The 15,665-nt window shown below is 49.8% G+C and overlaps 1 protein-coding gene across 3 annotated transcripts in view; it reads left to right on the top strand.

Moving 5' to 3' along the window:
- Window positions 1–563: 563 nt before the first annotated feature.
- nrp2a (neuropilin 2a) overlaps window positions 564–15,665 on the top strand; it is a 54,805-nt gene continuing 39,703 nt past the window's right edge. The window contains exons 1-2 of one of the 3 annotated variants that reach the window (XM_047576994.1): window positions 564–1,561; window positions 8,333–8,504. In XM_047576994.1, coding sequence (XP_047432950.1) covers window positions 1,486–1,561; window positions 8,333–8,504 — 248 coding nt within the window. In that variant the 5' untranslated portion in view covers window positions 564–1,485. The remainder of the gene's footprint in view (window positions 1,562–8,332; window positions 8,505–15,665) is intronic. The other 2 variants (XM_047576993.1, XM_047576992.1) reach the window with 2 other exon arrangements.

The following is a 15,665-nucleotide window of genomic DNA, read 5'->3' as shown; positions in this document are numbered from 1 at the left end:
ATGCCAGCAAGGCTACATACTGTACCTCATTATACGGCCCGGGCCTCAGCCGGTCCATTACATTACACGGTAACACAAGCCATAGGCAGGGCACATGGGCTGGACGCTGGAGAGGCCTTTCTCAGCAGATTATTTTGGGCTCCCGTACTGTGTCATTACACGGCCTCCCGCTCTGTATTTAGGCCTGCTGATTGCAGGGCTGAGATTGGGCAGGGCCGAGGTGGGCTCTCTCTTAGCTGAGTCGAGGGCTCCGACACCGGCGCCCGTGCGTTTGATGTGTTTTCCGCGGCCCCGCGTGCCTGTTTTTTCGCTGCTCGGGCCCACCCCACCTCCCCAATCAGACACTCCTCCCTTCTTGCTCACTTTCGTTTTTTTTTTTTTTTTTATAATTAATTTATTTATTTATCTATCTCATCTGTCCCCTCTGTTCTTTTAAAAACAGCCCTGGGAGAAGTTGTGCTCCTCGGTTTAGCATAACAATATGCTTTATCTGTGGCTTATCTGTGGAGGAGTTCATATCTGTGGTATCTTTTGAAAGTGTGTGACAGAGAGAGAGAGAGAGAGAGAGAGAGAGAGAAATCGGAGAGCGACGGGAGGGGGCGGAGCCGAGGCGCCGTGACTGTAACGCGATAGCTGCTCGACTCAAAAGCGCCATCACTCACACACACACTTTACACACACCTCGCAGACTCGTACGCGCAGGACGCAAGTCGGTGTCAGAGAGGAGAGGAGCGGAGCGGAGCGCAGTACGGACCCGCTACCAGAGCCGGAGAGGTGGAGGCATGACATGAACGGCGTTTCACAGAAGCAGGCGCGCACTTTTTATTTATACTTCTGTTATTTTACCTCATTGAGAAGCAGCTCCTTGCTCTCGGACTGAGATTTTATTTTATTTTTATTTGCATTTGAGGCTTCGACATCGTGGACTTTAAGCCTCAAAAGCCCGTACGGGAGACCCAAAACCTCGTGTGCGCAAAATACGCGGCGGACGCGGAGAAGGAAGAAAGGAGGATACGGTGACGGGGAAGCCTCTCCGTGGGAACTTGACGCACCCTGGAGCCGCTGCTCCAGACTCTCTCTCCCGAAGCTCCGCTTTCCCCCCCTGAAGCCTCCCAGCTGCGGAGCGCACGAAGCGCTGGTCAAGGAGTTTGTTTGTTTCGCTGTTTCTTGGATGAGGTTCGGTGGCATCTCTCCGATTTTTTTCTCTTAAAAAGAAAAGGGCTGCGCTTCTAGTATTTTCTGAATTTCCTCAATAACATGTAGTTGACACGATGTTTTCTCCTTCGATGGTTTAATAACAAACGCCGTGGGATTTTTTTTTTTTTTTTTTAGTTTTATTTTGACTGCTGCTAGCGTTTTTTGCTCCTGAACGGGTTGGGATTTTTTATTTATAAAAGAAAAAAAAAGGAACGGCAGCGTTTGTGTCACACGAGGTGGAAACATTAGACACTTAAAAGCTCTCCACAAGTTTTTGCATCATCCAAGATGGATTTTGTGTCATCGCTGATTGGATTTTTAATCGCTGCGTGTCATCTGGCATTACGAGTCAAAGGAGAAGGGGGTGAGTTCGTTTACTTCTTGATTTTGACGCGTGGTGGAGATGGACTTTGAATCAAATAAATTGTTGCATTTGTTCCGATCTCCTCGAGGCTAGAATTGTCAAGGGTCACATGTTTTTAAAAAGTAAAAATCCGCAAACGCCCGGCGTGATAGGTTTAGTGGCTCATTTCTATCCCTTCTCCCTTATTTACCTACAAATCTACAAAAAGGGGGTGAGAATAGATCTGTGTGGGCTTTATTATACGTGAACACAGGCCTGGTTAGTTTCATCAAAGTCATAGGAACAGTGATGACTGCTTAGTCGGTGACTAATGCCAGACAATTTCAGAACTTGGATGCTTTCATTAAATATTTAGAGTGTTATCTGTTCCAGCTCCGCTGAGGCCATCGACTCACTCAGCTGTGGATAAGCTCATAATATATATTTTTTTTATCCCTTTGATGTAATTATCCATCACTGGGAATAAAACCAACCAACCAAAAAAAAAATGGATGTAGCCTGTGACATAAACTGCTATTTTACTGTTTTAAGATCCAACAAACCCGTGCGTAAAAGCTCCACTCTCGCTGTAGGCTTTGACTAATACGGTCACCATTATATCAATTATCTCAATTAGCCACCGGTCCCCCCCACCCCAGACCCCCCGCCCCTCTCCTCCAGTGTCTCCTCGTGCTCCTCGGGGTTGTGTGTGTACGGGGTGAAGGCAAAAAAAAAAAAAAAACTGCCGGCAGCTGCAGGCGGCGGCACACTGCCACCTCCGTGCGCTCTCGGCAATCAAATAACAATAAGCGGGGCGGTTATAGCGCGGGATGTGGGATGTGGGTTCTTTGCGCGTGGATTTGCCTTGCTGGGAATGTCTTAACCAAAGATCCAGCCAAAATAAGAGCAATCTGTTGAATGAAAACGAAAAAAAAGTCACCACAGACCTGCCAGTTTCGGAGCGGTGAGTGGGAATGGGGTATTATTCAGGTGGGTTTGCCACGCAGAGAAGTGACGCCACTGGTGTGATGACACATGGCCTCTACCATGTGTGCACCCGTGTTGCTGCGTTTACAGCTGAATCAGGTTTTTGGCCAAGTCGAATTTTTGCGCAACAAGCATTTTCTTTCTTTCTTTCTTTCTTTCTTTCTTTCTTTCGTTCTTTCTTTCTATTCCAAGCTGAACTTATTTGCGCTATTTGCTTATGTTTGGACTTGAGGTGCTGTCGTAGCCTCATGTGGAGCATTAGGGCGAGGAGCTGCTCCTGATCCCCATGTTGACTGTTGTGTCTTCCCGGCAGCCTCAAACCGAAGCCAAGCTCTCTTCACTTCACATGGGCCCTCCTAGTTTTCAATAGGACCGACATCCCAACCCTTTCCCCTCAATGTGTGTGTGTGTGTGTGTGTTGTGCTGGCTGCCCATGTACCCATTGATCAGAGACAGATGTGGGCCTCTTGGCAGTCATCAGGAAAGCAAGAAGCTACATCCCCTCCTCCTCCTCCTCCTCCTCCTCCTCATCTACTCTCACTCTCCAACTCTCCTGCCAAGACACTGCACCACACGTCCCTGCCTCCACGCTCCCTTCAAGAGCCACATTACACACAGATGCCCGGGGAAAGGGAAGGGAAGGGAAGGGAAGGGAAGGGCGTGCAGCAGAAAGACGGGAGCTGCAGAGAAGAAGAAGAGGAGGCAGACAAAGCACAGCAGAAAGGCAAGCGTGCCACAAACCAGGCCCTATAGAGAAAGGAACAAGGGAGCCTCGGAGGAGACGTTTGAGGGCGGGGGGTGGGGGGGGGGTGGTAGTGGATTGAGCAGCAAACGGAGTGCGAGAGGAGAGGGCAACTTCAAAGCGAGCAAGGGGTCACGGAGTTAAAATGACGTCGGACAGAGGGGGGAACAGATCGCATTAAGGGTTTATGAAGTGACACTGCCGTCTGGGGCGACACGGCTGAAAGCGGGGTGGAAATCACAGCCGGAGCTCCGAGGGAGTGGGGGGGCGCGGGAGCGACATAAAAGAGGCCAAGTCCGACCTACCTGCCTGCCTGCCCGCCGCTCTGTTATGAAATGACACTCGGGGAAAGTTGAGCGTAAAGGTTTTCACTTCCCAGAGTGAGATACGGCTCCAGCTGGGTTTTTAGAAACCGGATAACTGAAAATGTAATCTCCTGGAACTGGAACGAGGTGACCCACGCCTTGAGGTGTCTCACCCAGAAATAATAATAATCTTTAACGCTGCTAGTCCGTCGTGTGCCGGTGGCGCCGTCACAGGAGATGGAAACGGAAATCGCTGCAGTCTTCTGCTCTCCTTGTACTGTAATCACAGCAGTTTGACTCTGTGACATGTACATTAATTACTCCTTTCCACGAGCATTAATATTCAACCCATTAAGCAGCTCATTTGCATGTTTATTGAGTGGGCGGCTGTGCATCTTCGTCTCCACCTATTGACTCCTTCCAGAGCTCTTTAATTTATTCTCCGAATGTGAAGAAACTTTTTTTTTTTATCACTTGTGTTGTGTTTTTCTCCTCTCCCCCTGCTCCCCTCTGTAACTCTTTGCATTTATTTTAATCTGCCCGAGCCTCAAAGGTATCAGCTGTGAAAACAAGGTCACCCATTAGCATTCATAGCCCAAGACGAGCTGAGCTCTCCGTTCAATACCAGTCAGGTACGAGGCTCGCGCAAAGCCCCCGGAACAGCCTACCGCACTCGGGGTGAAATTAAAAACAAGACCCCCATAAATAAAACAGAGCCCGGCCTTTCAGCGTGTCGCATTAGCCGCACCGGTGTGGGGGTCTTAACGGGCGCTCGGGGGGGACGGGGTTTTAGAACGGGAGCCGGAGGGGGTTTAGCGGTGTCAAGAGGGAAAGCGTTTTTAAATTTACTGTAATTCGGAGCAGGGGGTTAAAGAGGAAGCTTTTTGTGAGAACTGCACTTCACGCAAAAAGGGATTTTTTTTTTTTTTTTAAGCAGTCAGTTCTACTGAAAGGTAACATTCCTTAAGGTGGGGAGGAGAGGGGGGGGTTGAGTGTGGCGACAAATCACCAAGACTCCTGCAGCAAGGCTCGATTCTTCACACCTCTCCCCTTGCTGATGTAGGCTCCGCCATTTCCACGGGAGACGGAGGGAAATCTTTTGTGAAAAGTGCTTCGCCGGTGCAGGTTTGATGGAGAGCGTGCACCGGAGATGGGGTGGGGGGACGGGGGGGAGAAGGGAGACATGATACCGTAGTCAGGTAGTGTTTAGGATTAGCCCCCCCCCCATACACCCTCACCCTACCTCCCTGCAGGCACCGGCGGCCATCTGCTTACCCCGATTGATCCATTGAACCATTGATCACGACGGCCAGCTCTGTGCATTTAGCTGATTAGCATGGGGGCACTTATCCTGTTAGGGGAGGGGTGGGGGGGGTGGAGGGGAGAAAAGGGATACGGGGAGAGGAAAAGAGGATTTGGGGGGGATATTATCTGCTTTTGATGTGGCTTTTCGGAAGACGAATCCCCCTTTTAAGCGCGTTTAGCAGTGTTTAACGAAAGGCTTTCGTCGGCGGGCGCTGCATTCCTGGGCCCATCGTTGTTCTTTTGGTTTTATGTATGTTGTCGGCAAAAATCTACCTAGCAACTCAAACTGCTAATAGAAAACGCAAAGTGGCCATAGTGGTTTGCCCATCAGGCTGCAAGAATTTGAAATCTGCATATTTAGACATATATATATAAAACTGAAGGTGCACACTCACTTTTTTTTATTCAGCCTCAGCATGAAGGCCTCAAAGCACGGGGTGATGGAAATGAATCTTTCATCGTCACCTCCTCCTCCTCCTCCTTCTCTCCGTCTCCTTCCCGTCCAGTCCAGCTTGGACCGGGGCGAGATTAAAACAACCCCTCTGCTCTTGACTGAATGGATGAGTGCTGCCCACTCTCCTCTCTTATTCCCTCACTCTGGGTGATAGCACTTTTTAATTAAGGTGGGGAAGGAGGAGGAGGAGGAGGAGGGGGCGAGAGACACTAGGAATGATGGAGGGATTTATCAGCGACTCCGCTCCAGGCTTATCCCGAAGCGTGACGCCACGCACCCCACCCCACCCCACCACCACCGCCTCCCCTCCGATAAGGCGGCTAATAGAAATGAGAGCAAGGCCGCGCACCTACGCACACGCGCGCGCCGAGACATGCAGACATACGCACATTTTCCCAGATAATGAAGATAAAGGCGCGGAGACGTTTCTGGGGTTCGGCTTAATCGGGAGCGACTCCGAAATGTGCGCACGTCACACATTTAGCTAATTTCACCCGTGCAGTCGAAAGTATTTCTGCAGCGCGCTTCCTCGTGTGTGTGTGTGTCCAGCATGTAATTTTGGTCCTGGCATGCTAGGAGCATATGTGGCACTTGTGTGTGTGTGTGTGTGTGTGTGTGTGTGGACAGACAGATGGGCTACTCTAGCAGAAGAGGCAGCGTAATTCATGAGGAGCCCCTCTTCAACCCCGTGTTGCTCATCCAACACGGCGAAGTCTCACCAAAACATTCTGCTTGAGAGTGAAACACAGTCCTGTGTGCGTGTTTGTGTGTCTATATGAGCAGCGGCAGAAAAAAACAAGGACACAGAGTTGCTGCTGGTGTGTGTGTGTGTGTGTGTGACTGACAGAGGTTTCCCAGTGGGGTCAGTGTCTACAGGGAGCCGCTGGATAGCAGGCATGTCTTAATGAGGCTCGTCAGGCTCTCTGCACACAAACTCCCTCCTTCTCTTCTCGCCGTCCCCGTCGCCTCCCGTCGCCCCCTCCCTCCCTCCCCCGCCTCTGCGCTCCCGCCACGCCCGTCGCGCATCAGCCGCCTCCCTCCTCCGATCAATCTCCCCCACTTCTTCCCCAATCCGTCTTTTATCCATCGCCTGCTCTCGTCTCCTCCACCTCTTTCGTTTTCCCCCCCTTTCGGTGTAATCCTTTCCCTCCCCGCTCCTTCCTTCTCCTCCACCCGTCCTCCTCGGAGGCCCGTTCAATGGGCAGCTCAGGGAGGAAGAAAAAAAAAAAAAAACTGTTGAGGCTGCAGGATTCTCCCCAAATGGCTTAATCTGCCGAGGCTCTGATAGCCCTCGCGCGCGCCGTCCCCTCCATAGGCTTCCCAACAATGGCCGCCTGTCTGCACGGACCCAGCAGATAAAGAGACGTCCGCATGTGTGTGTGGCTTCCTGTCTGTCATTCTTCTTAGCCGTCCTTGCTATCTCTTAAAAAAAAAATCTATTTTCCACCTTGTGATTGACAGGCCCTCTGTGTGTTTTTGGATTAAAAAAAAAACAAAAAAAAAAACACGTGGGCGCGCGTCAAAGCTGTGTGCACCCGCAGCCCAAAATACATATATGTGTGTGTGTGTGTGTTTGTGTGCGCGTGAGAACGTAGGCGGCCGAGCAGGAGTCGCGCGCCCGCGTGAAATCACCGGCAGCTGCGTGCGGCCCTGATGCGCCGGGGCGTGGGCGTCGCTCCTGCTCCGGTAGCAAAGTGAGGAAGCCGTCGCCGGCTCTATCAAATGTCAGGGAATCTTAAGTGTGCCTTTTAAGCACAATAGGCAGTGGAAATGTCAACACTTGAAGGGTCTATTACACTTCAAGCCTTTGGTGCTGCCTTTTTTTTTTTTCTCCTTCTTCTTCTCCCGGCCCCTCCTCCTCGCTTCCTCTATTGACACGGAAATTTGAAAGAAACGCACAAAAGTATGAGTGGTTAAGGAGGCGCCTTGTTAGGCACAAAAACTCCAGCTGCAATGTGGAGAGAGCGCCCGTCCCGCTTTGAGCTCAGTACCACAAAGTTCATTACGTTTAGAGATCCCCCCGCTGGAGCATCAGCAAACACACGCACAGTGCTGGATAGAGAGCTAAACCACCCCCTGCTGTTGTCATGGAGAGCACGTTTCCCCCTCCGCCGCCGTAAAGAATAATAATGCCCGCAAATCTATTGCAATGCAAGAGCAATAAAAGACGGGTCCCATTGTGCGTGCGTGCGGAGCACCCGTGTATATGTTCCTTTTTTTTTGTGCGTGCATGCGAGTTTACGTGTTTGCGGGAGACAACGCGAGGGCTGCCGGAGCTGTGAGGGCGCGAGCGGAGAATGGGGCCTTTTGTCGGCGCGCGAGCTTCTCATTACAGAGTCGGGGTGACCCCCCCCCCCCCCCCCCCCCCCCAGAACCCCACTAGACAGGCCGTCTGCGTGTCACTTCCTGTCTGAGCCCGCCGAGCGACGCCATTGGCAGGCTATTGTTCCTGGGAGAGCGCGATAGGAATCGGGGAATGTGTCCTAATGTTTGCAGATTGGCTTGCAGGAGCAACAATTACACTTGGAGAACGCTCCCAACGGGGGGAAGCAGAGAGATAAGAGCCTGGGTGTGGAAGAGGGTGAAAAAGGCTGTGTGTCTCAGCTTGTGTGCGTGTGTGCGTGTGTGTGTGTTCACCAAATGCAGCAGTGATGATCTTTTATTGTTTTAATAGCTTACCCGCGTGGACCCGCTCGCATTGACAATCCACAATGGAGAAGTTTTTCCAATTTCCTCCTAACTGACGGCCTAAATTGCTTTCTTTGTTTTACTGTTCATTTGTTGCTCATCACATCTTCATATGGAGAAACACGGTAAATGAAGACGCGCCCTCCGAGTCAATATCCTAGGCAGTGCGGCGTTTACTGGGGGATTTATGTGGTTTGACAGTCTGCTGTGCAAACGGCGCGGATGCGCCAAACGATGTTTAAAATAAGAACATATGCTCAAATTTGACGAAATTGCTCAGCCTTCTGTCTCTTCCGTCTCTCCCCTTCCAGAGTGCGGAGGCGTCTTCGACGCCAGCGAGGCCGGCTACATCACCTCCCCGGGTTATCCCCTGGAGTACCCCCCTCACCAGAACTGCCACTGGATCATAACGGCGCCGGAACCCTCGCAGCGCATCGTCCTCAACTTCAACCCTCACTTCGAGATCGAGAGGCTCGACTGCAAGTAAGATCCGAGAGTCTGATTCAGATTTTTACTCACACTTTAAAACAATGGATTTCAGGGTTTTTCAGGCCAAGGACCCCCCAAACTGATGGAGAGATTAAATAGGAACCCTCTACCTACTATATGTGTTCTATGTATATTAAAGTGCTATTTATGAATATATGTATTTTTGCATTCAATATCAAGCTTTTCAAATAATACACAGGTTCAAATATTCATTTTTTTATGTCAAACATGCAATGGAATGAAGTGCTGACTGAAAGATAACATCTTCTGCCTCCATTTATCCATTTACTAAAATATGGTGGATCCATGTTAATGTGTGCTTAAAGAAATTCGAATTTGTGGGAGAAAATTTTTAAAAAATGTATAAAAAATGTCTAATCAACCAAAGATTTAGCTACCAGCTCTTCAGTAGCCCCCTGTTGTAGACCCCTGCTGTACGTAGCTGAACATAGGTCTTCAACAGGGGGTCTGCTACCCCTAATGGGTCCATGGAGGTACTGCAGGGGGTGTCGCAAAATTTTTGGTTGATTAGACATTTTTTATACATTTGTTTTTTGTTTTTTTCCCTAAAATTTTCTGGCATGGTCACGCTACTGTTGCACATGTTTGAAATAAAAAAATGAGTATTTGAACCTGTGTATTATTTGCTTAATATTGAATGCAAAATGATAATAATAATAATGTATATTTATAAATAGCACTAGTTTAATATAGAACACATATAGTAGGTAGGGGGTCTCTACTTAATTTCTCTTCACAATTTGAGGTCTTTGGCCTGAAAAACGTTGAAGACCCCTGCTGTAAAGCATTTCAAGTCAGAAACACTTAGAAACCAAAAGTTTGTTGAGAGTCGAGAGCACTAATGGCTTTGTTTCTACTTTCTCATCTTGATGACTAATGGCTAAAGCGCCAGATCTTGCCAGGAGTTCAACATTTATTTCATTCAGGCCGTTCAGAGCCACTTTGGAATTCATTCCTGGTAGGAGGGGGGTGGGGACGGCTTCCAAAATCCACCCATCCATTACGGTTACGGTGCCAACGTTTTTGCTGACGTTGTAATACCGCGGTTTAATCCTCTTTGCGGGGCCTTGTTGCAAAGGTATCCCCGCTTTACGGCGATCGTTCTGTCTAATTAAAGAAATGTGAGCGTGGTGGCAGCCTCTAGATTTCCCAGTATTCAAATCACGTCACCCTTCCTCCTCATCACCACGGCTTCCGACTCAGAAGTTTACGTTTAGAAAACTTAAGCTCAATGTCAAAAACTTGTTGATTGGTGTCAAAGAAGAAGAGAAGCTTTCACATAACTCAGCTGCCATGTTTTACAGTGTACCGTTATAATTCAGCGCTGAAACATCATCCTAACATTCTAACCACAGCAGGTCAGTGGCAAAGGAAATTTTAATTGTAGATGCACGCTTTTAGTAAAATGCAGACCATTAAGTGGACTGTGGTTTGTTTTTTTGTTTTTTTTTCCTTTCGCCATTTATTGAGTGAAAAGCTCTATCCTACCGGTACAGTTTTAAAGTGGCATTATTTCAGCTTTAATTCTTTGCTCTAAGGGGCAGCGTGTTGCGGAGCAGGAAGTGTTGCTCATTTCAGCTTCCACTTCCCACAGTCTTGCCCTGTCCTTCACACATTGCCGCCGCCGCCGCTGCTGGATGCAAACGAGTAAAACAATAAGAGGGTGGAAAGAATGAAGCGGCGCGGTGATTAGCTCATCTTCGTCTGGTTTTGAGCACGTCCTATGTGCCGGGAGCTGGAGCTAATCTGTTTGTAAGGGGGGGGGCGATTGAACCCGTGAAGTTTCGAAACTTCTGAAATGCACTTAGAGTCTTTCTGTCTTCATCAGTGCGATAAAAGCCGTAATCCTCCCACCCATATCCATCCGATAATCAAATGCCAAGTAACCTTTGAAACTTGGGCAGAATAAGAATAACCCAAAAGTGGTTGAAGAAGAAGAAGAAGAGGCAGATGTTTGTCTGACCGCAGTGGTCAGTTTATTTTCTCCGGGACGTGAATAATATGAATCATACGGCCGCCTATTGTCCTTGATGTCAGAGGAAGGAGGGAGAATGTTTAATCCATTGTTATAGGGAGGATTTTACAAATTCTGAGCCCATTTGCTCCGTTGAAAAAATGATTTATCAGAGCAGTTTTTCCATTTATTTCCCCTTTCCACGCTCCCCTGCTCTCTCTCTCTCTCTCTCTCCCTCTGTAAATTGAAGAATTAATAATCCTAGATTGGCTTTTTTTTCTTCTTTTTTTGCATTGTTCTCACAGAAAGCACTCTGTCTGGCCGGGGAGAAGAATGTCACTTTCATGAGCACATCAATGGCTGCTTTGGTGAAAGGGGTTCTGTAATGATTGTTGGTTCTTTTCAAGCCGCCGTGTCACGCCGCGGCGGAACTGGAAACGCTGTTCGGATGCCACCGGGGGTTTCTGTCACTTTCCCGTTTATTTATTTGTTTACCGTTTATTGCGTAATTAGCTCCGTTTGCGGCGTGCTCCCAGTGTCAGACTCGGAGTAGAGGGAGTGGGAAAGAGGAGGGGGGAGGCGGCTCAGCTGTTGATGAACAGCGTGTCAAGCATTTCGCGACGGCCTAAGGCGGTGCAGGGCAGGAGGAGGAAGAGAAATCCTCTCCAGACAGTTTTATTGGGATATGTCCTCCTTTTTTTTTTTTTTTAACACTCACCCAGAGGGCAACGGCCTGCCCTTTAACACACACACTCCCACTCAGCCTACCTCCCTTCATCCCGCACGGCTGAGTGTGTGCATGAGGACGAGTCATTTGAACGAGTGGGCGTCAGCATGTGAGTAAGTCCGCAAGCATGCGAGCGAGCGTCGCTTCCTCGCAGCCTCATCTTGAAGGCCCATTAGCGGAGAAACGAGGGATCGCCCCAACATTTACTAATGCGCGACCTCTAATGTGTTTTGCACTTCTGTGTTTCGTGGAAGGAGCATTTCCGTTCGCAAAAAAAAAAAGTAGCAAGTGGAAAAAGGCAACTTCTCCTCTCCTCTCCTCTCCTTTCCTCTCCGGTCCCGCGTTACGCTTTTTTACCCGGATTGATCCAAGAAGAAGCCCCTTTAGCGCTGTTCCCCTTTTTTTTTTCTTTTTTTTTTTCTCGGCTGTATGATTAGGCACGGCAGCGAGTAGATTTTTGCATGTTTTCACGGTCCCGGGGTTGTGCAGAGGTGGAGGGCTGGATGTCTGAATGACACCTGGGATTACAGCACTGCCGTGGTTAGGCCTAGTTTGGGTGGGGGGGTCGGAGCCCTGATTGATCCAAGAGGCTGAAGCCCCCCTAAAGCATCCTTAACCCCAACCCTAAATAATTTGGTATTGTTGGTATGGTATTGCAAAAGGACTGACAAATTCAATATAAAATGGTCATAATATGAGTTCAAATAAATAATTATATATGTTCACGTCATAGTGCACCTTTATCTAATCCATTCCACTCATTAATATTAATTTATTTCGAGTAATCAAGTAATATTTTTCGGGGCTTGAAATTGCAACCATTTTAGCCACACGTGTAAACAAAATATTTGAGAGCAAAACAAAATTATCGTGTTGGGAGCGAAAGTCATGCCCCTATGTTGATCAGTTATTAATAGTCAGTGTTGGAACTTGTGTTTGTTGTTGCAAAAAAATATTAATGAATAAATTCTCAGTCTTTCTTAGCCATTTGTGAATTTTTTTGGGACTAAGCCTCCCCTCTCCTTAAAACCTAGTGATGCCCCTGGATTACAAAACCGGACTTGTGTTACCTGATACACGAACTAGCTAGACTCATGCTGCTCATGAAAAAAAAATAACGCAACCCGTCAGTAAAAAGCAAAAGCGCTCATCTGCCCTCACATTCCCCCCTTTGAGCGCTTCATCCTTTGTAAAAACAGAGAAAAGCGCGTCGTCAGCTCGAGCGCGGCTCCTGAACTCTGAGCGCTGACGTCCCCGGCCAGCTGACGCTTCCCCCCCCTCGACGAGTTCAAACAGTCAGCGGTCGGCGGCGCGCCTCCACTGCGGGCAATCAAATCGGCGGGGCCTCGCGCAGGCGCTCCGCGTCCGAGGTGGCACTTTAATTCAGGGATTTCATTTCACGGGGAGTCCGGCCACGTGCCAAATAGCTCTTACCTCCAGGCTGCCAGCCGATTGATGCGAACTAAATGTAATAAAGGCTAGATGAAATATCAGGCCCATATCTCTAATGCAATCTGCCATCGCCGAGCCCCAGGATGCTACCTAGTGATATACCAGGGGCTGAGGAAAGCAGAGATTGAGGCAGAGACGATTCCCCTTCCCTTCCTCTCTCTTCCCTTTATCCATCTCTTTCCTCCCTTTGTTTTTTTCCCTTCCTCTGTAGCCCGAGGAGGTTTCATTTTTACACACCTGAAAAAAAAAACCACACACACCAACTAGAGCCGTTCAAGAAGATCCATTTCTTCCGCCTTGGTGGGTATTCTTCTCTCACTTTTATTTGGTTATTTGTTATTGAATGCAGCCCGAGGTGGGAAGATTTTTATGATATAACTTCATAAAGTCACACGCGGAGCTGTAAATCCTCCGGCAGCAGCAGCAGCAGCAGCAGCAGAGACGTGTCGCGAACACAAACCAGCAACCCTCCGTTTGATTGTGTGTTTCTCCGCGCATGAGATCACCACCACTTTCTAGTGCTCGGGAGGGAGGGGCGGAGAGAGGTGCGAGGTGGGGGGATCAATGTTTGTATTCCGCTTGTAATGGGAAATCCATAGATGATCAGCCGCTGCCGGGGGGGGGAAAGGGAGTGAAGCGGGGATGAAGAGGAGGAGGAGGATGACGGTTAAGGTTGAAAGGAGAGACGGATGAGTGGCCAGAGGTCACGGCCGAAGGGAGTTGTTCGGGGATCTGATCCGTCAATATCTGGCGCTCGGCCCGCGTTCGGGGGGGCAAGATCACGGCCGTCAGCGTCCAGCGGTCATTAAAGCTGCCGGCGCATAATGAGGATATAACGAGCAACGGCGCGATTAAATGGAAAAAAACGGCATTGGCAGCTTTCACGAATGATTCCTGCGACATTTAGGGCTTCCCTTGTCTATTTAAACCTCATAAGTCATAAATGCGTTCGTAGCGGACTGGTGGATCTGGATTCTTGGAGGGAAAGCTCGATCGCGTGCGATTAAAATGAGTCCGGCCGGGGCGGCGGGGTCGACAGTTCCAGTTTCAGATCGATGGCTCAGTAGAAGGTCTGGGGCCGGTGCTAGACGCTCTGTGGTCAGCGGTTTGGCCCCAGTCATCTGTAAGTAGGAATCCGTGATGGACGGCGGCAGAGGGCAGCGAGGCATGAGGAGGCGGCAGGAGTGCTTTTTGTTTTGGGGCTAGATTGGTGATGGCAGGGCCCAGCAGATCTGCAGGGAGTTCGCTCGCAGCATCTAGTTAATATTTCAGGGGCACTTACGCTTTATTAGAGTCCCCTCCGAGGGTGGGAGGAGCGGGTGGTATGTAGAGTGGCGCGTGTCTACTGTCCACCCTTCAACTCGCTTCTGCGAATCACCAAGAGGCAGACGAATCTCCATTGTTTACCGCTCTGAGATCTTGTCTGAAGTGGGGGAGGAGGGAAAAAAAAACAAAAAGAGAGAACAGCACATCGCAGCAGAGAGGAAAATGATTTCAGCTGAAGGCCCCGAGTGTCTGAGCGCGGCCAAGTTTGGTTTGCTGATACTCGAGAACAGCTGCTGCTCTTTTATCGGCATAAACAAAATAAATCAGACGACCGTGGCGCCGCACCCACAGCAAATTGTGCGCTAATCTTTTGTGTAATTTTTATTTTTTTTGAAGTCCTGTCCCACGACGGCTAGATTAAACCAAATGAAAGGTCTCGAGATGGCTACACCGCGGACTGGCCGTCGGAGGAGGGTGAAAGGAGGGCTCTGGGCGTACGTACGGGTTGTCCGTGCGCGCGTGCGGCACGTACGTCTGGACGCGGTGAGGCGCCGCTGCTTGCAGGAAATGTCTCCGGTCACCAGCAAAGCGGCAAAGGTGTGAAAGGCAATTAGTTGTTTTGGCGCAGGGGCGCAGGGGCGGAGTGATATATGGGCGCAGAGGAAGAGAGGACATGTCTGGACTGGTGCAGAATTACTGGCCCTTCAGGGTTTTCAGTTTCCTTAACCCCTCTCCCTCAGTTCCAGCTATTCTCTGTGGGGGGGGGATGAGGGAGGGGGGATGGGGGAGGCCGGGGGCTTGTAATGGCTCTCTAAACACAGGGTCGGTCGCGCACACCCAGACAGAACGCCAGACACCCAGACAGACAGAAAGGCGGAGTTTGGATCAAAACAACTCCTAATGGACTCTAGATGATGTTCGGGGGGGGGGGGGCGCCGAGAGTGCTGTGCAATTTGTGTCTTGGTGGGTGCAGGTATGCGCATGTGCCGATGATTTATGCGTGCACTGTCCTGGAATGCGCTCAAGAAGTGTGCGTTGAGAGAGACAGACCGTGGGCTCTCACACGTCAGGCCCTCATGAATGTATTCATCAGAGCCAGGGGAGAGGCTGAGCGAACAGGTCAATAATCACATCTGAGGAACACTCACTCACTGACGCTAATCCACGACAGGAGACAGGAGGGAGAGGTGGGGGGAAAGTATAGAGACCCACTCCAAAATCAATTAAAACCTAATTAGGCTCTCAGCTCTTTTGCGGGCCTTTTATCCTTGGTGTTGGCGATACTACGCTGACGATGCCTGTCTGTCGCCGAGTGTTTGTTGGCACGCGCTTCGAGCGTGTGTGTGTTTTTCCCCTAAGCATGTGTCAGTCCCGGCCCTAAGAAGGCGCGCTCAGGGATAGCCCGCGACTCACGGCGGGGGAGCTCGCCGCTAAAGCCCCGGCGATCGCCCTCCGTAATGCAGGATTACGGCGGAGACGCGTATAAGAGCATTGGGCAGCCGCTCGTTCGCTCCTCAGACCTTCTTTTGTGCAGATTTGCTCGAGCCCCTGTCATCACATGCTTAGGCTGCGAGGAGGAAAGCGCATCTCCTCGCTAATGTCACGAGACAAACTCGGGAGTGAATTAGCGGAGGAGAACTCCGGAGATTTAGCGGTGCAGTGGCGTAAAGTCGAGGGACTACCGGCTTGAGTCGTCGACAAAGTACGGATCAAGCTTTAAAACTCCTCCACTTCT

This window comes from Mugil cephalus, chromosome 23, assembly GCF_022458985.1.
Source record: "Mugil cephalus isolate CIBA_MC_2020 chromosome 23, CIBA_Mcephalus_1.1, whole genome shotgun sequence".
Taxonomy (NCBI): Eukaryota; Metazoa; Chordata; class Actinopteri; order Mugiliformes; family Mugilidae; genus Mugil; species Mugil cephalus.
The sequence above is the reverse complement of the archived record's forward strand: the minus strand, read 5'-3'. Positions and strand labels throughout refer to the sequence as shown.